The sequence below is a fragment of the Medicago sativa genome, chromosome 4 (genome assembly GCF_051527215.1).
Source record: "Medicago sativa cultivar Bolivia chromosome 4, Bolivia_mono, whole genome shotgun sequence".
Lineage (NCBI taxonomy): Eukaryota > Viridiplantae > Streptophyta > Magnoliopsida > Fabales > Fabaceae > Medicago > Medicago sativa.
Window position 1 is genome coordinate 53,185,800 of NC_140752.1, and position 21,465 is coordinate 53,207,264.

A 21,465-nucleotide genomic window follows, 5' to 3' on the forward strand; every position below is an offset into this window, starting at 1 on the left:
GTATAGGGCCGCAATGGGTGGTAAAGACCTATAAGCAGTCACTTTAAATATCACAAACTGGCTTCATAAAACAGGAGGCATGCAAGAGAACCTTTGTGTTATAAGGTTCCGTAACACAAACAGCGTGCAATCTGCTGTGCACACTAACAGCACGAACAGCGTGAAATTCAACGTGCCCAACATTGCATATTCTCTGGACTGTTAAAAAAGATGTGCCAATCATCCTCAACTCATTACACAATTCACTAGCATGCCAAATTCTATTAAGGATTGTTTTCATCGTAATAAATTAGTTTTACTTTTGTATAGATTTTTTTTTTGTTGATTTCTGCTATTACAAAATATGTATTTTTTTTTTCTTCCATTATCAAGGTTTTACCCGTGGAATTTTTTTGATAAAGTTTTTAATGATGTAGAATGTTTTTAACACCTTATGTTTCTTTGATATTGGTCTCGTCCCCAGAGTTGTACTTTTTAATTTTGTTTATTAATAAATTTTAAAGTAAGGACGAATGAGAGAGTTAGTTTAGGGTCTCACCCTAGTAGAGTTGTCATAACATTCACTTGATTTTTTTGCACACTAAATTTAATAGATTCTAAAATGTTACCCATGCTTTTTGTTGAAAAATATTTTTTATCTTAAAAATAAGTTTACATGAATCTTTAACCCAATCATAAAAACTATTTATATTACTTCTTTATTTACGCCAAAATTTAACCAGAAAATTAATTTCAAAGGTTTTTTTGTGTGTGTATAGAATCACGTTTTCAATAAAAACGCAACTTTTGGATTTCTGACTGTGTATTCAAACAACACAAAGTAGATTCCATTGTAAGTGTGAATTGATAAATTACATATACAGTTTGCCATATTACCTTTTAGTCGTGGAATTCCTCTTTTCACACGATCGAATCTTACAAGAAATGCAATGAAATGTGGTTACATACACCTACAGCTCAACCCATTACTCTAAATGGAAATTAATGTACTCTAGTTAGCCCTATGGTCATGATTGTACATAATTCACTTATTTGAGAAAGTAACTCCTATCTCTTGTGCATGCATTTGCATACTTTTCTCAAGAAAGAGATGTGTGCATGATGATGCATGGAATGGAAGTGGATGTTACATTTGTTTGTGGGGGCAATAATAAGCGTATAGGATAGGGAATTTCATTAATTACCTCTATTAGACTTCTTGATCTACTTAATAAATGCTTGTTTATTTTTTATAAGCTCATTTTCCACTTTTGACATGTACTAAAAGAAGTTTCTAGTAGTGACTAGCAATGGTTGAGTTTAGCAGAATGAGTGCATGTTTGATATCACAGTAGATTTGTCAGAATCACAGTGATCCAACGTGATTTTTTAAAAGCTTCACTTTCTAGCTTCTATAGTTGGGTATGCTTAGACTCCCATAACGAATCAAAATTTGATCGATTAGAAGAGATACTCACATTTTAATTCCAAGTTCTATGTTTAATTATTTACGCTGTTTAAACTTGATTAATATTGATCGGTTTCATGTTTAGGTCTCTTCAAAGACTAAGTTTCATCATGAGATTGAGACTACTAATCAACTACGAGTGATATCCAAAATGTATGAAATTTTCTATGCATGAGATTGGGTAGGAAACATGCATGAGCTGTGCTAAATATCCCGAAGGATTTTACCACGAATCTGTCCCGAAATGAATGCTATCACATTAAATTATTGCATGGTCGGGAAACACAGGGGTGGTGGGTTTTATATAATTTTCTGATGAATTAGTTGTCAAATAAGTATGAAATCTAAGGGATAAAAATTTGCCACATCATTCTAGAACCCATCGTGAATAAACTTTCGCTTTACATAGCATTAACCTTATTATATTATACGAAGATTTACTTTTTTAAACAATTACTCTTTAAAAAACACTTTTAATAGGGTCTTCTCTCCCAACCATATGTTTCCATCCTAACCATCCATGAAGTTCAAACTTGAAACCTTGGTCAAAGAATATGAATCCCGTTCAGTGTAATATTGATGCAGATATATGCCGTAGAAAATGTAATGCATTATTGGATTTCAGTTTTAGAGGAAGTGAATCTCTCATGTGCATGTCTTGAATTATTTAAACATTATTGGATCACATCTTTCTCTTGCTGGCTGATCGATCTGGTAGGTGACCACAAGACAAACATTGGTATTGTAGTTTTCATACTCAGTTTTTTTTCAAAGGAGGAACATAGAAGCAATATTATATGTAACATGCATGTTTCAAATCTGGATTTAGAAAATAATGATAAACCAGAATATTATTCGAGATGTTGAAAACTTATACCAAGCATTGTTGTCAAAATCCAAACTTAAATCTTAAAATCTAGGATTTTGCAACTTTCTTCATCTTCAACGACTCAAATCTATAGTAGAATCCTAAAATAAGCAAAATCCATCGATTTCGATTGCGATTTTACGATTTCTAATAAACTAAGTCATTTATGACTATATACCATTTATAACATATATTTAGTATTTTTTTTTGTTGTAAAATCCATCGATTTTGATTTCGATTTTACAATTTCTTATATCGATTCTACAAAAGTAGTTGAGTAAAATCCTTCGATTTTGGTTGCGATTTTACGATTGTCGATTTTGCTCATCTCTTTCGACTTGAAGCTAAACCCTGATTTTGACAACCTTGATACCAAGTAAAAGGAACACACGGAAACATTTAAAAGTATTATTATTTTTATTAATTTTTTTTGGTACAAAATTATTTTTTTTATTATTATTATTAATTAAAATAGTACACTTCAAGAACGTGTATAGTTGTAAAAAGCAAATACAAACAATCAAAAGACCAAAGTCACCTAACAATTCTTCTGTCTCATGCTTGAACCCTCCAAGAAACAGAAGGTCGCAAAAGACACCTGAGGTGGGCCAGTCCGCTAAATTCGATTTTCCCCCCAAAAAAGGATTTAATAAATTAATTTGTCTAAATCAGAAGAAAAATGTGACTTTGATCTAACATTGAAAAATAAATTTGTCAATGGTTCTTGGAAATTGAAGCATATCATTTGACTTGAATGTTTAGTAAGATTTAAAAATAAAAAATTAGATGGAAGCCCGACCCCCGGCAGGTGAAAGTAACATACATAATGAGTTTATTTATATGTTAAATGTCTTAATTTTTAGTGAAGATATATTGTCGATACAACATTATATTTCTTAACCTAATGTAATGATCCACTAGTATTTCAAGCCCTTCTTGTAGACTATCATGTATTACGTTAATTTTTTGTTGCAAATTATGCATTAAAATCAGGTTTCAAGTGTTTGTGTCAAAAAGTTGAGGAATCCAAAATGGTGCACAAGGCACCGTAGGCAGCGGTGAAAGCTTGTTCTAGAAGACTGTCAGACATGAGGCGCCGCTTCATGAGCCACTCTCTTTTGAACGGATCTGATATAAAATTGTTGTCTTTTGAAAGATTTTGACGAAAGCGCACAGGCGCATGGCACAACCTTAGGGCTGTCCAAAGAAAAAAAAGTGAATTTAGAAATAATGTGGAGTTTCTCTCATGTAAAAGACTAAGACCGCCCACACTAGTTTTATTTGGTATCTCATTCTTTGTTATTTGAGTTTTTTTTTTTAAAGCTAATAAAAACTTGGTAAATTAATTATATTATTGATATTTTTAAAATGGAACACTTCAGTAATCCCTTCGAGGGATTAGACAATCTGTAATCCATAAAACGACAAGTGAAGCAGCTGCGTATTCGTCGTAGCTTTTCATACAATTCAATTTTTCTTTTGGTAGTGTTTTCATTTCATACAATACAATTATTATAAGTGGTAGGTCCTATAGTATTTCTAAAGTACGTGAAAATAGTTGGCTTTTTTATTTTTTTATAGGAAGAAGAAAGTTAGCATATTTTATTTCGAAAATCCAATTCTAATATATGAAGCGCACACACTTATGGTATTAGGATCGTCCCTATGCATGTTTGATATGCTTTGGTGTTTGACATTCGTAGGATACATATCAGACAACATAGACATATCTTAGACACTCATTAAACACATCAATGTGAGATAATCATGTAGATCCATGATCAATTACATGATTAAAAACATTAAAGTAAATTACATCATTTATATACAGATAAAGAATATGAAAAATAGTATCATATGTTGTTTTAGATTCTTTTATGAAACAAATTGTTTGATTAGATGTAGGGATGGGAATAGGCTAGGCCGAGTTAGGCTTTACAAGGCCTGAGCCTGGCCTGCCAAAGTTTTTGAAGGCCTGGTTCATATACTTGCTTTTTAAGCCTGAGTCTGGCTTTCTGAAAGTCTGATACGGTCTGTTAGTCTGTTTAAAGGCCTGTTTCATATGAACATCTTTAAATAAGCAATGTGATCTAAGTTGAAATAGACTAACAAACTAATATATCGATTAGATTTAACTCTCTTTTGATAATCAAGATGCATTTTTAGGGAATTTGACTATATATTGTATCATATTTCAATTCTAGTTTATAATAATACATTTAAATATGCAAAAAGTTAGTATATACTAATAAGCTTAAATTACTGAAAAAGCTAACAAATTTTTATTTTAATTCATAGTACAAAATATAATATAATAATAAATAATATTATCATATTTTCTTAAATAGGCCGGCCTAATAGACTTAAGAGGCTTTTAAAAAAGCCCAGGCCTTCTCTGTTTAAGAAAAAAGTCTGGTTTGACCTGGCCTATCGTAGGCTAGGCCGTAGGCCCCCGTAGGCCGGCCTAATCTATTCCCATCCCTAATTAGATGAACATATATATTTTGATTCTAAATTGATTATATCTATGTTTTTAACAATAACATTATCAATATGTCCATATCTTAATACATTCTAGGCTTAATTACTCTTTTGGTCCCTTAACTTATTTTTTTGTTTCGTTTTGGTCCCTTAACTATTAAAAGTTTCGTTTCGGTCCCTTAACTTATTTTTGAGTTTTCTTTTGGTCCTTAACTATTAAAAGTTTCGTTTTGGTCCCTTAACTTATTTTTTGGTTTCGTTTTGGTCCCTTAACTTATTTTTTGGTTCCATTTTGGTCCCTTAACTCTAATACATTCATCCTAACATAAAGGACCAAAGTGGTTGACGGAGGAAGAGTTAAGGGACCAAAACGAAACCAAAAAATAAGTTAAGGGACCAAAACGAAACTTTTAATAGTTAAGGGACCAAAACGAAACCAAAAAGTAAGTTAAGAGACCAAAAAGAAACTTTTAATAGTTAAGGGACCAAAACGAAACCAAAAAATAAGTTAAGGGATCAAAAGAGTAATTAAGCCTACATTCTAACTAATCACCCAGGAAAATGTTACATAGACACCCTTTATTCTCATACACCCTTGTACACCCCATGCACTAAGAAGAGAGAAGAGGAGAGAAAAGAGAAAGTGTGTTTGGGTCCATGTGGCCACGTGTCAGATTTTTGTGTGGGTGTCAAGGGTGTATTATCACTTAAGGATGTCGATGTATCATAACTCAATCACCCATAAGAAGAATATAAGGAATTCTTTTGCCTTAATTTAAAACCATTTATATTTAGAAAATTATACATGAGTAGAAAGTAAAGGGACAAGGACAACAAACTGCGCCGTTAAGTCTTTATGGATGACATCATGTCTAGTAATTAAACACAACATTCATGACCCATTAAATAAATCACTACGTTCACACAAACTGCTCTATAAATCTACTTGCATTGCATCTTCTATAGCATCTTTGAAATGGGTGACATTGAAAAACAACCACAACAACACCAAATAGTGCTACCAATCGATCATCATAATCTTCAATTCACAAAAAATAAATCCAATTTCAACTCTAAAATCAACAACCAATCTTCATTATCTATCATCCTAACAAAAATCCATGCAGGATATTTTAGAATTAGTCTATCCCTCTCAGTTCAAGCCTTATTATGGAAAATCCTAATTGAACCAATCAAAGATGCACATATTCTAAGACACATATTTACAATGATACCCTCAACAGCTTTTACTCTCTTATGGTCACTAGCTTTATTCACACTACTCACACTCTCTCTTCTCTATCTTCTAAAATGTTCACTTCACTTTGATAAAGTTAAAGAAGAATTCTTCAACCAAATTGGTGTAAACTACATGTTTGCTCCATGGATTTCTTGGCTACTTTTGTTACAATCATCACCAATAGTACCACCTGCAGCACTTCATTACAAAATTCTCTGGTTATTGTTTGTTGTTCCTGTGGTTATTCTTGATGTGAAAATTTATGGTCAGTGGTTTACAAAAGGGAAGATGTTTTTGTCGATGGTTGCGAATCCGACGAGTCAAATGTCTGTCATTGGTAACTTAGTTGCTGCACAAGCTGCTGCACAAATGGGTTGGAAAGAGAGTGCAATTTGTTTTTTCTCTCTTGGTATTGCACATTATTTGGTCCTTTTTGTTACATTATATCAGAGATTGCCGGGGAATAATAAGATTCCGGCGATGTTGCGACCGGTGTTCTTCTTGTTCTTTGCTGCTCCTAGTATGGCTAGTTTGGCTTGGCAATCTGTTTGTGGTTACTTTGATACTGCTTCTAAGATGCTGTTCTTTCTCTCCCTCTTCCTTTTCTTGTCCCTGGTAATTTTCTTTTCAAAAATGATTTATGGGCACCTACTTTTTCATACATCTGCGACACCTAGTTAATCATGTGAAAAAATATGGTTAAGTTAATTAAGTAAATGATTAATTCAATTCGATTCACATCGAATATTGTCGTTAATTCATTTAGTTGAATTAACCATGATTATGACCTTAAGTTGATCACATCTTTTAACTTAAAAAAAATGGGTGTTCTATTGGTATGTTGTTTTCGGACTGAGATTCCCTGCCGTAAAAAAGCACGTTGTTTTGCATCTCAGCCATTGATTATAGATCATGCAGTTTAAATTAACTCAGTTGTCAAATCACTCCAAATCATCTTAACCACACGATTTAGATCGGACGGCCTTGTGCTGTTACAGCGTCCTCCTGTAACAGCAGAAAATCGAGATCCGTTGTTTTCAAGTAAGAAATTCAAAAAAAGAAATGGAAAAAAAAGAAGTAAAAGGACTTAGGAAAAGAAAGTAAATAGTACCGTTTGGGTTTGATGAATATCTTTAGAAACTATTTTTGACTACTTTTTTTTTGTTTTTTTAAAAGTTAATAGTTATGTTTGCTTTGATAAACATTTTTTTTTATTTCATTTGCTATTTTTCAATAAATTTGAAAATTTAATTTAATTCTACAAAATTGATTTATAATAAGGTGAGATATGTCTCCCACCTTATGATAAATATAGTTTTTAAACTATATTTAATTTGACGTGAGACTCTTAACACACCACTTGATCACACTTAGAATTCGATAAGATGCTCAATAGATATTGAATAGCCTAAAATTTGAGCTTGGCATTACCCTACAAAATCATTCTTTGTTTGCAATTCCTAAGGAAAGCTACCTAATGCACCTAATGTTAATTTTTGTAGTCCGTGGGTCTATATTTATCAAGAAAAAATGACGGTGTGAGCTAAAAAGCAAAAATTTGAACTTATGTTGTCAAATTCTTTACGTTCCATTCTATTGACAAGTTTGATTTGTTTTGTTCTTCTTTTGGAGGTATCTAAGTTGAAATCCACTAGAAACTAGGAAGCTGGTCCCTTATGTATAGATTGACTATGACCTTTTGTTGCAATATAAGTGGATAATTAACTTGGACATTTCATGTGATTTTGTTTATCTGAAAATGCTATGTTGGAATTTTAATTTGGTGGTCCCTATGCCAACCCAATACTTTTGTATGGTTGGCATTTCATAGTTCACAAGATGCAACTATAAATCTAGGACAGATAACTACGTTTCTATTTATAAAAGAATACCGGGTCTACAAAAGTTAATATATTTGAACTGAATTTTGAATTAGACACATTAGCTTTTATTGACCTAATTTTCTTTTATAAATAGGACCCGAAGTAGTATTGAGCTAGCATGAGACACCAACATTTCTGGTTGAAAGTGTGTCTCGTGTCCGACAAATATAACATGAAACCATCATATTTGATTACATTCTATTACATTTGTTTTCTCAAATTATTATTGATGTTATGTGTGAGTTTTGTGTTTGATATTCGATCTTTGTCGTGCTTCATAGATTTTGGATAATAAAAAAAATTTTAGTACTTAACTTTGTTTTGCATTGTTGAACAATAATCAGGTTTCAAGGCCTTTGCTATTTAAGAAATCCATGAAGAAATTTAGTGTGGCATGGTGGGCATATTCATTTCCTCTAACGGCTTTGGCAATAGCTTCAGCACAATATGCACATGAAGTTAAGGGGATTATGGCTCATGTTATTATGTTAATCTTATCATTGATCTCAGTTTTGGTGTGTATCATGTTAATGATTGTCACCGCTCTCAACATTAGCATGCCCCAAACTGCTGGCAAGCTTGATTCAAAACAAAGAAAAAACAGTGGAGAAACTTGATGGATTTGACAATAATTGGTTATTAATCAATGTTATAACTTCTATAATTGTAGATCAAATGTAAAAATATCCATGTGTAATTGTACTAACAAGAGATTTTGGGTTATCTAGCTATTGTAATTAAATATTTTGAAATATAATTGATAAAGAAGAAATTGTTATTAATAACGGTAACATTATCACCATTTTACGAGTGACCCATATGAGATAATTTGATCTATTGAAGTTATAAACTCAAACTCTTACCACTAAGTTGACATCTGCCGTACTACGATTAAATATTAATTATATACTAGTATGCAAGAATTTCACTTACTTAGTTCATGAAACACCAAATTAGGTCGAATATAAAAATAGTTGGTGGAAAAGGCCATATCAATTTATCTTGGTCTAGCTAGTAACATGGTTTGCTTTTATTTTGTTTTAGGCTAGAGTAGAGGTTCCAACCTGCTTCCTCTTATGTTAGTATGCTAGCTATTATTGAGTCATACCAAGAGGTGCCGCGGATATTGATTGATACAACTTGATTAGGTATTTAGATAAAACTTAAGGACTCAATATGCCAAAACATTTCCCCACAAAAAGATTCTAAATATAGCCAATAAAAGATGGTTAAGCTAGTGAGTTTTAGTTAGCTTGTGTTTATTTTAGATGGTTATCACTGTCACCAGCAAAAAAAACACATATTTCGGAAGTAATTTTTTAAAGGCATAAATTTGTTGCTTTCCTAAAACACCATTTGAGATGAGTCATAAAACATGTCATTAGACATTTCAGTTAAATTGTGAGTTGGATTCAATTCAATGCCTATCGCTAACCATCTTTCTTGGTAGTAGCAATGAGCATTTTGTAGATCCACAAAAATTGTCTACAATTAGAAAATTAATTATGCTAATCTTGAAATGGAAAAACTTCTCTTTACTCCTATACTTTTCCCTAAAATAAAAACCACAAAATTCAAAAATTTCATCTATATTAAGAATATTATAAATGGTTGTCCACATAACAATTGGGTTATTTGAGTCATACTATTAACCTATGCATACTATCGGGCTTGCTCCCCAAGTTATTGGTGCTTGTTTTCCAAGCCATTGTATTTCTCTATAAATAGAGCTCACATGTAACTTAATTGTACAACATAAAAGAATAATTCTCTCTCTTCCTCTCATTCTCTCTATTCTTGTTCCTATTTCTTTAGTTTCATAAGACGTTACCAGCACGAGTTTACCAACGGAGGTATGCACAAGAGAATAATAAAATTATACTACGATTGTTTTATTTCTTCTTAAAAATTGGAGGCTTAAGCACAAATCAACTAAGTCACAAATAATCTGAAGCATCTGTGTCTAATTGGCGGAGTGAAAGAAGGGCCTAATGGTGGGTAGAAAAGAAAAGGGTAGTGTGTGAGATGATTAATAATTAATTTGGATCATTGAATTAAAACAAAATGATAGGTTAAGATTTGGAGTAAGTCAATAAACTTATTTTCGGAGTTAACGGATCCCTACTCATAATATATATTGAAGTTACTAATTTATATTAGAACTTTTAATATGTATTATAATGATATATCAAATTATTTTATAAACAAATCAATCCTTGTGTTGTTTACGGTGTATTATATCAATTTAAATTAATATCTCATCTTAATTAAAAAATAAAATCACCCTAAATGGTTTATTTTTTCACCAAGTAAAAGTGAAAACAAGAAACAAGAAAAATATAAACGAAATCTGCTGCAGCCTAAAGCATCAACACTGTTAATTTGAGCAAGAAAAATATCCCAAATAGGTCTTCACAACGGAAAATAACAGATATATACAATAATTTGAAAATCTACCAAGCATAACAGCTATATATATACAACTTTACACAATTACATCTGTCTTAACAAAGGAAAATAAATTGCCCTATGATTCATACCAGGATTTTGATGATCGCGTGTTATACATTGCAGCGCAAGTCTAGTCCATATTAAACAGAATCCAAATCGTCAAATCTAGCCCTTTTAATGGTCGGACTCTTTCGCCAAGACTCAATCACACATGCGAGCGAGTTAGCATCCTTATGAAACTGCAGCAATGCAAGCATAATAATTCATTTATTTCTCATTCACTATCACAATAGGCAATGCAAAAACAATCCCTGAAATGACATTCTACATGGCAGTCTGGAGAACAAGGTTCGATCTGACATGAGAAACAGTAAAAAAAAGGTAAAATCTATGGGAAAGTTGCAGCTTGCAACTGACATAGAGCAAGTTTGAATTTCAGTTCCACTTTTCATTTTCCTCACATGAGGTACGGCTGCAATATGAAGTTTTGAAGCCAAGCACGATATTCGATCACACATGCTTCCATAAGAAGATAAATAGCCACGTACCTCTTCGACTAACTCTATCCCTTTACTATCTAACTGATCAACTTTAGCTGTTGCAGATTCTTTTTCTGAGGTAATTCTACTATTTACGGCATCCACCTGATGATTATAGACAAAATAACAATTCATTCTCTCATCAAATTTACATGATTTATTCAGATAAGAAGTAATGATTTCTCTAGTTATGGATGTATTTAGTGTTTATAGTGTCCAATGGAGTTTTTCGATTACACTTAATAAATGATCCCTTTGATAACACAGCCTCAGCATTTCTATGTCTTGTTTCAATGTCACATCTATTTGACTCTACTTCTGATTTTTTACTGTATAGGTATTTAGTTCCTTCCTCTGCCTTGATACTGCATTCATTCTCTAACTGTTTTTTCAACCCTTCCATATTCTCAACTGAAGAGGGAAAACAAACATACATATACAATATAATATACATGTCCAAAGAACAATGCTATATAGCATTGAAGATTTTTCATATAAACAATAGTAAGAGAAATCATAATGATAATAATAATAATGTGAAAAAAATATCATGCCACAATGCCAGGTAATTTGCAAACAGTTTTTGTAGAATGTTTTGATAAAAATATCATTACGCGTGCTTGCTCGGCATTTATTTGGAAATGGAGTACCAACATTGCTTGCTTGCACAAGAACCTACCTTTAGTTTGCCTTTCAACCAATTTGGCCTCAAGTGACTTCACCATCACTTCTTCATCACCAACTTTTGCTTTTAATGCTTTGTGATCCTTTTCAATTGATTTAGCAGAATTGGCCTATAGGAAGTGCTAAATAAATCAAACAAGAGATTTTGCACAATAACTATATTTGAAGGAAGAAAAAGCACACAGATTATAGTCAAACTCTCATATCTCTAAGACATCATTCCCATCATAAACTCCATTCAAATCCAAAATACAAAAAGAATATTTTTTTTCCTTCTTCGATATACCGAGAAAAATTCATTACCAAAATTGCAATCATCATGGTATATAAAGGGGCAGTGGAGCACGGGTCAAATAACTAGAAGACAGGGAATACCTGTTCTTGTATAGCCTGCACTTGCTTGTTGTGCTTTGACATTTTCTTGTATACCTGAAAAGGAATTGATAAAGTGGTCTATATTATCTAGGATAAAACATTACATTATGAATAGAAGTCATAGACCCATGAGATACAGATAATATTATTGTAATTTACATTCTGGAATGAGCAAATGGCTACAATATCAGTGCACTGCACACAGTCATGTTTAATCAATATAAAAAATGTTGAAAATTGAATGAAAATTATGATTCGAATTCTATGAAGCAGATTTTGTAAACACAAATCATCTTATTTATATCAATGGTATAATTGATTAGAAAACATTGATAAATCATACCTCGTGGATATTTAAAAAAAAAAAAAAACAGATTGTTTTGAAACAGAATAGAAGTTCTAAATATACCATATTTTGGAATGGAGGGAGTACTATCCTGTGATCACATACCTTGGAAAAAACATCGACGAGGGCAGTCTTCTCATGGAAATTGTGCATGGCTAATCTTTCAGAATTTCTTGCCACGTCTCGAGCTAATTTCCTTTCCTCTAAAGCCCTCTTTATGCAAAATAAGGAAAGCAAACTTAAATAGGTAGAGGCAGAAAAACAAAATTATGCATCACTCTACACATCAAGAACATCTAAAATAAGCATGCAGTTTTTGTTCATCTTAACATTAATAAAATGTGTATAGTTAAAATAAATTTGTCTCTCTAGCTTCTACTTGCTTTCAATTAATAATTTTCTTCTCAATTCAATTATCACACTTGCAATTTGTAAACAATCTTCAAAATAGTCTCCACCGCCATTTTTCATCATAAAATTAATATCATCAATTCAGCCCTCACTGGACATTCAGTAAAAAAGATCATCAATTGTGCGCACGTTGATTCGGAAAAGAGCGATTCATTCAAACTACCAATGTTTTACACTGTGATAACACAAAAGTAAATAAGAGTAGTCCAATGAAATGCAAATACAATATTCACACAGGCAGATGGGACGATGAAACAGAAAGTACATTACATTTTGTAGCTAAGATTGCAATAAGTTCAATTCTATGAATATGATAGGCTTTTATATTTTTTTTGAAACAAATAGAATAGGCTAATAACCAACATGAAAGTTTTTTATAAGCAACTGATTCTAATTATTGAAGAATCAAATGAAAATACCTGTACTTTATCAGGTGATTGAGCAATTTTCGAACGTAAATTTGCATTCTCTTGAACATTTTGGATCAGTCTATATTCAGCATCAGAAATCTGGGGTGTCGAGAGGAAAATAAAAGTTAGAACCGTCGACAAGTAAAATAATCTATAACCAATTACCAGCACAGGAATTAGTATAATTATGGACTAATCAAATTAAGCTTTAATTGCTGCTTGTTACAAAACAAAAATGAACAATGAACAATGAACAATCCATAATCGCAGCCTGCAGTATATGTGCAAGTTACAAAACCTAGAGATTAAATGTCGTAATCCAACATAAATGATTCACATAAACCCTCCACTAATCCAAAGGTTCAATTTCCTAATCCCACATGAATTGTTCACATAAACCTCTATATATGTATGCATCTACTGATTTTTCTTCCATAACTATTCAAAAACCACAACATCAAGAAAATAAGATTAAGTAACTCATTGTGTTAACTAAGCTTCCAATATTGGTCAAAGTTTATTAAGATTGGATTCCATTAGACAACAAGCTCACCTTTTCATCCATTTCCACATTCTTCTCCTTCAAATTTTTTAAACTAGTCTTCAACGACATCTGTTTGTTGTTCAGGGTTGGAATAGTTTGACGCATGCGCAGCTCTTTAACTTTTGCATCCACCTCCTGAACAAAGGCGTCTCCCTTTCTCTCGCTTCAAAGGATTCAGCAATCGCCAATTTCAACTATAACCGAATGAAAATCAATCAATGAAACACCAATACCATCACACATAAAAATTGAAGAAAAAAACATTCAATGTTATAAACCTGTGTAATCTTATTCTCCTCAATCTCCACTATCTTCTGTTCCAAGGCGTTGAATTCGTCTACATGTTGTGAAATGAAATACTTTCTCCCAGCTCTGATATTTAAATAGAATTTGATGTAAACAGTTTAACACTGTAAGCACATCACAATCGATCATGTGCATGACTTTAAAATACAGACCGGAAAAGCCTGCTGTCAATGTTTGACGTTCACATAGTCGGTCGGCACTTACATGGTTCTTGGAGTTGGATCACAATCGGACTGTCCAGATTACAAGCTCGGTAATTTTCTACTTAAAAATAATAACTAGTAACTACATTGAAATCTAAACTATGTGACTCCGATCTTGATCCAGCAACCACAGATGTGTTGAATGCAGCAAATCTTTTACCACAAGGAATCTGATTTCTTAAAATACCTAGTAGGTATGATCGATCAACAATAGAAATAGTTTAACGGCACCGCCATCCAATAAGAATCTATCATATTCCCATTTATGCATGAATTGTAAACATTTTTAAAACCAATGCGCCAAATTCTCAATTCTTATTGGACATAGTGTACACTAGTGCATGTCCCCTTTGTAAGGTGCTCTCAAATAGGTCCCTCAAACTCAAACTATAAATATTTCAAAAAAAATTCCGACTCTATTTAACCGTCAAATTGATCTCTATATTAACAACTTACTATCAATTCCGTATTTATATTTAACCACTTACTATCAATTTAGTCTCTAACATACTCTCATACTAACACACGTAAAATTCGACAATGTCATAGACCATTTTGAAACATTCATAATTATTTCAGAACCTACGGAGATTTCTCTACGAAGAAACGAACCTGTCGAGACAGAAATTGAGAAGAGCGCCAAGAAAGAACTCGGTCCGATGAGGATCAGGCTTAACAAGATCAGCCAAGTTAAACGTGTATTTCTTAGGACATTCAAGAGCGTTAAGCATTTCCTTGATCTTATTATACACCTTGATAACAGGAACTGATCCAACGTTAAGATCAGGATTTTCGAGATGCTCTACTGCATCGAAATCAAGTTGATGATTGTCTTCGTCAAGTAGAAAATCGAGGTGTGGTTGAGGATGCGGTTGTAGAGATGTAAAATGAAGTTGGGTTTAGGGTTGGATATTTGGTGATCAGCGACGGTTTCGATATCGAATCGAGAGAGGATTAGGATTATTTCTGATCGACCAAGACGTGGGTATTCGTAGTTCGACATCGCAGTCGCAGTCTTCTTCTTTCAAGGGTAAAACCGTGGTGATACTTTAGGTTAGGTGATGATAATTGAAATATACTACTATATATATACTCTGTCCCGCCCAAATTTAAGCCTTTGATGATAGGTAGGAATGGGAAGAGGGCATGACAAGGTCTACGGGCTGAGAATTTCTTTTTAAACCCCTCAATATCGTCTTCCATCTAAAATTCTATTTTGACCTGTAATATATGTGTTTGATAGAGAGGGTTAGAGAATTATCTTTTGAAGGGTTAGGCAGTTAATTATCTCCTGATTGTTTTTGACAATTTTGCTCACTATTCTGTCATATAAAACAGTATTCTGGAAGATAACTCACTAACCCTCTGGGAGATAACTCTTTAACCCTCGGAGATGTATCAATCAGACGTATATATTTGAAGTAAAAATGGAATTTTGAGGGGTATAAGAACTCCACCAAATGTCAAAATGTTTTGGAGAACCTGACTTTGGTTCATGGGTTAAACAATTTTTGCCTAGACTTTCCTTATCTCTTAGCCACCATCTTCTTAACATTTTATGAGTCTTATGCCAAGTTTGATAAAATAACCCACTTATATAATATATCATATTTTTTTATAAACAGTCAAAAGATATTCATTAATCATGGCGGTCACTATAATACGATGCTTTGAAATTCCAACTATGCTTACATTCTAAAACATCGTGTCAAATGCATCTCGTCCTATATATTATTAAAAAACTAACTAAACAAAAAAAAATATTGGGCGGGTCGAACCAAACCCAACAAAACTAAGTAACACGATAGTAGACATACCAAACTTTATATAAGTTTCATTATCTGATTTGATAATTCAATTAATTTACTACCTCTAAAATTTCTCAAAAAGCTCATTATCATTCATCACCATAAATCCATAATAGTATAAAATACATTTCCCTTAAACTCAGTGACATGAAAACCTTTTATCATTTGTCAATAGAATATAATATGTTACTTATCAAAAATCACACAAGACCAAATTTGACGTTCCAAACATGAAACTTTCAAGATAAAGTCATATTATATTGGCTAAACTGCAATTTTCACCCCCTAAGTTTCAAAATGTTGCGATTTTGGCCCCCTATTAAAAAAAATTAAAATTTGGCCCCTTAAGTCTTAAAATGGCTGAGAAGACGCCACGTGTCCCAAAAAAGGGGTCATAATCGCACCGTTTTCTAAAGATAAGGGGTCAAGAAACATATTTCCCTTATGTTAGGGGGTCAAAAGAGCATATTTCCCTAAACATGGGGGTCACTTTTGTCATTTTTTTAATAGGGGGCCAAAATCGCAACATTGTCAAAGTTAGGGGGTCAAAACTGCAGTTTAGCCTATTATATTTTGAAATCTAAATACAATTCCAGGTTAGCTTCAATCCGAAACACCAAAAAACATCCTCAAATAAAAAACAAATTTTGTCTCTTGGAAGGAGTAGATATTTTGTGTTTTACGAATTATGTTTTACTTCAAGTTTTGTGTTTTGGCTAATGAAATGTGGTTTGGGGGGGGGGGGGGGGGGGGGGGGGGGGGGGGGTGAAAATGAAATGTTGCTATGTTGTAAAAAAAAGGGTGAAATGGCTTACGGGCTAAAATCTAGTAAATGTGTAGGCCCTCTTTGTGTTTATTGCTATATATATCCCCTTTGAACCAAGTATTGCTATATACGCCCCCTCCATAAAAAATTATCGGGCTGCTATGAGCATGGGTCCTAGACCGTCGCACCCCCGGCTTATGCCTAAGGTCGGCCTAGCCTCTTAGCCGAACTCCGAATTACCAGAGCTCATTTTCGCTGAAAATCATAGGGTTAACCCAAACATAAAAAATATAAATGGATATCGAGTTTCATCTACTCCTTCCGGTCGAATACAGAAAAAAAATTTCAAAATATTTTTTGGTCCTATTTATATGAAAATGTCAGAATTTTTAAGGTATAGTTATTGCTTAAATGACTTTTCTACCCCTTATTTAATGTTTGTCTTTTTAATATTAGTAAGTGTATTTAATGCTTCACACATTTTTATGAGGGTATATTTGTAAAAATAATCATAAAGTTACATTAATTGATGATTGCATTGGTTTTGATGTTTTTTTGAGTTTTCTTCTTATAATAAGGATCATAGGGAGTAACTAAGAGGACTTGTATACCTAATCATATCTTAAAATGTTAGGTAGAGATGTGGTGTACAAACCACTTATATAGTTGCTCTTAACTCAACGAGACAATCCCTTGTGCTCACCCCTAACCCATATTATTAATGTGACAAGGTTTACAGAATGAGAATTTCTTTTTAGACCGCTCAATATTTTTTAGGCCCTTCAAAATTTCATTTTTCCCCTAATATATGTCTAATAGATACCTTCCAGATGGTTATAGAGTTATCTTCTGAAGAGTTGTGGAGTTATCTCTCGGATGCTGCTTTCTGCGACAAATAATGAGCAAAAATGTTAGTTACGTTATTTTCATGTTTCAAAGTGTTCAAACCAGCTCATTTTCTCTCTAAACCTACTTTTAGGAGATACATGTCGAAAGGTTCGGAACATAACTCCAGGAAGAAGAAAAAAAGAATGCAAACCAATGTTCGGGAGATACGAACCGAAGTGTTCAGGAGGTGTCTCTCGATTGTGTAGAAAATGTGAGCACTGCAAATGTTCTTTGTGCATGTATCAGAACCTATGATATGTGAATGTCAGCAGATAAACATCTATATATGTTATACACAACCACATTAAATATATACACTTCAACAACCCAAAAATTAAACGAACAAATTATGTCAACAAAGTACAAATGTTTGTCAAAAATTACTTAAACCAAATACATATGTTCATAACCAAACAAATTACATAGTTTAATATCTAGAATTGGGTGAAAAGTATGTTTGGAGAGCAAATTGGGTGCTTTAGAAACTTTGAAACACCAAAATAACGTAACCGGAAGTTTTGCTCACTGTTCTGTCATATAAAACAATCTTTCAGAAGATAACTCCCTAACCCTCGGGGACGTATCTATTGGACGTAGATATTACAGGTAAAAACAGAATTTTTAGGTGTCCAAGAACTCCACCAAATGTCAAATTGTTTTTGAGAACCCGAGTTCGACTCATGGTGAAACAATTCTTGCCTTAACTTTACATATCTCTTGGCCGAACTCCATATTACCAAAACTCCTTTCCACTGAGAATCGGAAGGTTAACTCAAACATAAAAAATATAAATTGATATTAAGTTTCATATAATTAAGAGGACTCGTATATCTAATATCTTAAAATGTAAGTAAAAATGTGGTGTACACACCACTTACAAGTTACATAATTGCTCTTATCTCAATGGGACGGTCCGTTGTACTCCCTCTAACCCATTATTGTTTGACTAAAGCTTGTCTACTCCTTGTAAATTAAAGAGATTCTAAAGTCTTTCGGTGAGATTTCAGAGAAACAACTATGCTCGTGCTCTAGAAGATTAAGTTTCATTTATATTTTGGTTGACTTAGTTCTAGCCTCCAAATATTTTATTCATAGTGGGGGTTGACCAAATACTTCGATTCCAATGTCTTTCAACTTGTCCTTTTGTGTGCGCTGTATTCTAATAATTATGTAATAGATTGGCAGAAAACCCACCAAACGTAATATCTGCTGCATATTCGTTATATGCTTTAACCGGGGCCCTTTAATTAATCTTTGGTACAATTTAATGAGTTGATGATTTACGTTCTAACCAACATGTGGGTTTGTGAAATTTATTCATATAAAGTATAAACCTACCAATAGAAGACAAATCAAAATCACTAATAGAAGAAGATAGTGAGAGACATTGCTATGAAGGATGGCCACTTTGGTTCCCTTTGGTTCAAGTCCATTGGAATCAACTAGTCTATATAATAGGTTAGGGGTTGAGGATTGACCAACCATGCCCACTTTGTTATGTTTCCTTTGTTTTTATCTTATTTGAATTTACTTTTTGACTAAAGATATTGATTCTTAAATAATAATGACTACTCCCTATAGATGGATTGAAAGGTTGCTTGTGTTTTTTATTGGTGGGTGAATAATATAATTGAGGGATATCGTACTTCTATGATTGTCATGCTTGTAGTGGTTAATGAAAATGAGTACATGATATTCTATGTGTATAGTTTAGGAAGGATTATCTATTTAACTACTTATTAACAACCACTAAGATTTAGTTAATGGTACTAAGATGTACTTAGTGGTTGGTTCTAAGTAGTTAGAAAAATTAAACTTTCATGATCTCTATGTGTAGAATATCATAAATTACCCGACAACTAATTAGTTTGTGTATCTTCGACACCAACTATCATTTGTTGATTAAAATTTATCAATTTGATCAAATTTTTCATACGAGAATTTGTTGCCTATAGTCAATCACAAAAAAGTAATGATATATCAAACACGAATTTGAACGCTCACAAAATAGTCATACCACATAACAAAATAAAAGAGCTGAAAATTAGAATTTTGAATATTTGTTATTGAATTATAAATCATCTAATGTTGATGGAAGTAGCATCTTAACAATGTCTGGCTGAAAATTAACATTACTACCTACAAAACTAGAAACCCTACAAATATGAGTGTGATCATTACAAAAATGCCCACTAATCCTATCTTTCACACTACTTTTTACCAACTCATCACTAGTTGAACCTATCTCTGACCCACAATTGCAAATACCATCAACTTCATTCCCTCTAATTGTGATCCAATTTTCATCATCATGATCATCATGCCACCATGCCAAACAGGGTTCCCCTGCTAACCTTTTGATCCTATCATCAACAAAAGAATTCTCAAAACTTGTTGTGTGAATCAAACTACAAAAGCTAAGGCTTTGTGATTCTTCCATAGAACTCCAAAAGCCTTGATCAAGAATACTAGTTGGTGAAATTGAATTAGATTCCAAAACTTGCTTCTCATTAGAACATAATAATTCCCCAAGAAATGGATGATTCAAAAGTTGACTAGCTGAAAATCTCTCTTTTGAATTCCTCCTTAAACATTTCCCTAAAAAGTCTTTTGCTTGATTTGATAGAAAACATGGAATTTGAGGAACTTCATTGGAATATGCTATATGATAAAGTGTTGAAATAGGGTCATCTATAGGCCATGGTGAAGAACCAGTTGCCATTTCAATTATAGTGCAACCAAGTGACCAAATATCACTAGAAAACTCTTGTTCTTCTCCACGTGCCACCTCTGGTGCCATGAACACCGGTGTTCCGCGGATTGGTGCCACGGCCTCATTTACGCTTTTAGCACATCCAAAGTCTCCAATTTTGGCTCCATCTTCTCCAATCATGATATTGGCACCCTTGATGTCACAATGCACCAACCCTTTTGAATGCAAATGCTCTAACCCCGTTACAATTTGCCTTGTATAGCACACGATGGCTTGCTCGTCGAGCATGCCACCGTGCTGGCTAAGCGTGCCAAATGGCATGTACTCCATGAAGAGATTGTACATGAACTTGTTGTTCTCCTTGGTAATGTCACACCCTTTGTATGTAACCACATAAGGATTAGGATAACATAGAGAAGATAGAATTTTCTCTTCTCTCTTTAGTGGCTCCGATCTCGATAGCTCGGATGACTTCACCGCAAAGATTTCGCCGTTAACGGTGGCTAGGTTGACGGTGGATGTTGAACCATGGCCTATAGCGTGGCCTCTGTTCCACTTCATGTTTGAAATGTGGAACAAACTTTATGTTGTTGAATGTTGAGTTTGAGTTGGTTATTGTAGCCTTTTTATACGTGTAATAATTTTTGGTGCTATTTTTTTTTTTTGGGTAGTTAGGTGATATTTTTTATACGTGTATTTGATGAGCAATTGAATGATGGAGACAAAATTGAGTTTGATGAGGCTTTGAAGGATGGTTTTATGAAAAGTGTCCTTTTGATTGGGTTGGCTACTTAATTTGGTTGGCGTTCACTCTCTATCTATTCTTCTCTCTCTTTATAGTTGTCAATGATTTCAACAAGAGTCTTATAGTCAATGATGTGTCCAAATTTGGGTGGTTCAAATTATTCGTCGGCAATGACTTGGTAGTTAACACGTGGGAATGGTTTTAATAAGAGTGTGTCAAATGCACTCAAACACGAATTTTGGGTTTAATGAAATTTGTAAAACTCTTTTGTGACAATTGTTTAAACAATCTTGATGTTCTTTTTTTTTATTGATCAAAAACAATAGAGAGGGATTAAAGATACAGTGTGAGTATCAT

General features: G+C 33.1%; 2 protein-coding genes and 1 pseudogene across 3 annotated transcripts; 1 reads left to right on the forward strand and 2 right to left on the reverse strand.

The window, feature by feature from the left end:
• Window positions 1–5,757: 5,757 nt before the first annotated feature.
• LOC146929806 (S-type anion channel SLAH1-like) lies at window positions 5,758–8,704 on the forward strand. Its single transcript, XM_085701545.1, has 2 exons — window positions 5,758–6,651; window positions 8,264–8,704. The coding sequence occupies exons 1-2, from the start codon at window positions 5,773–5,775 to the stop codon at window positions 8,534–8,536; spliced, it is 1,152 nt and encodes a 383-aa protein (XP_085557671.1). The 5' UTR covers window positions 5,758–5,772; the 3' UTR covers window positions 8,537–8,704.
• Window positions 8,705–10,257: 1,553 nt separating this feature from the next.
• On the reverse strand, window positions 10,258–15,437 carry LOC146929807 (kinetochore protein NUF2 homolog; annotated as a pseudogene). The gene is made up of 10 exons (XR_015006165.1): window positions 14,801–15,437; window positions 13,958–14,051; window positions 13,689–13,873; window positions 13,145–13,234; window positions 12,420–12,527; window positions 11,969–12,022; window positions 11,589–11,703; window positions 11,165–11,320; window positions 10,919–11,016; window positions 10,258–10,609 (listed from the first exon to the last, which is right to left on the reverse strand). The product of XR_015006165.1 is annotated as a kinetochore protein NUF2 homolog (transcript).
• Window positions 15,438–19,694: 4,257 nt separating this feature from the next.
• LOC146929808 (mitogen-activated protein kinase kinase kinase 18-like) lies at window positions 19,695–21,171 on the reverse strand. Its single transcript, XM_085701547.1, has one exon. The coding sequence runs from the start codon at window positions 20,922–20,924 to the stop codon at window positions 19,722–19,724; it is 1,203 nt and encodes a 400-aa protein (XP_085557673.1). The 5' UTR covers window positions 20,925–21,171; the 3' UTR covers window positions 19,695–19,721.
• Window positions 21,172–21,465: the final 294 nt, after the last annotated feature.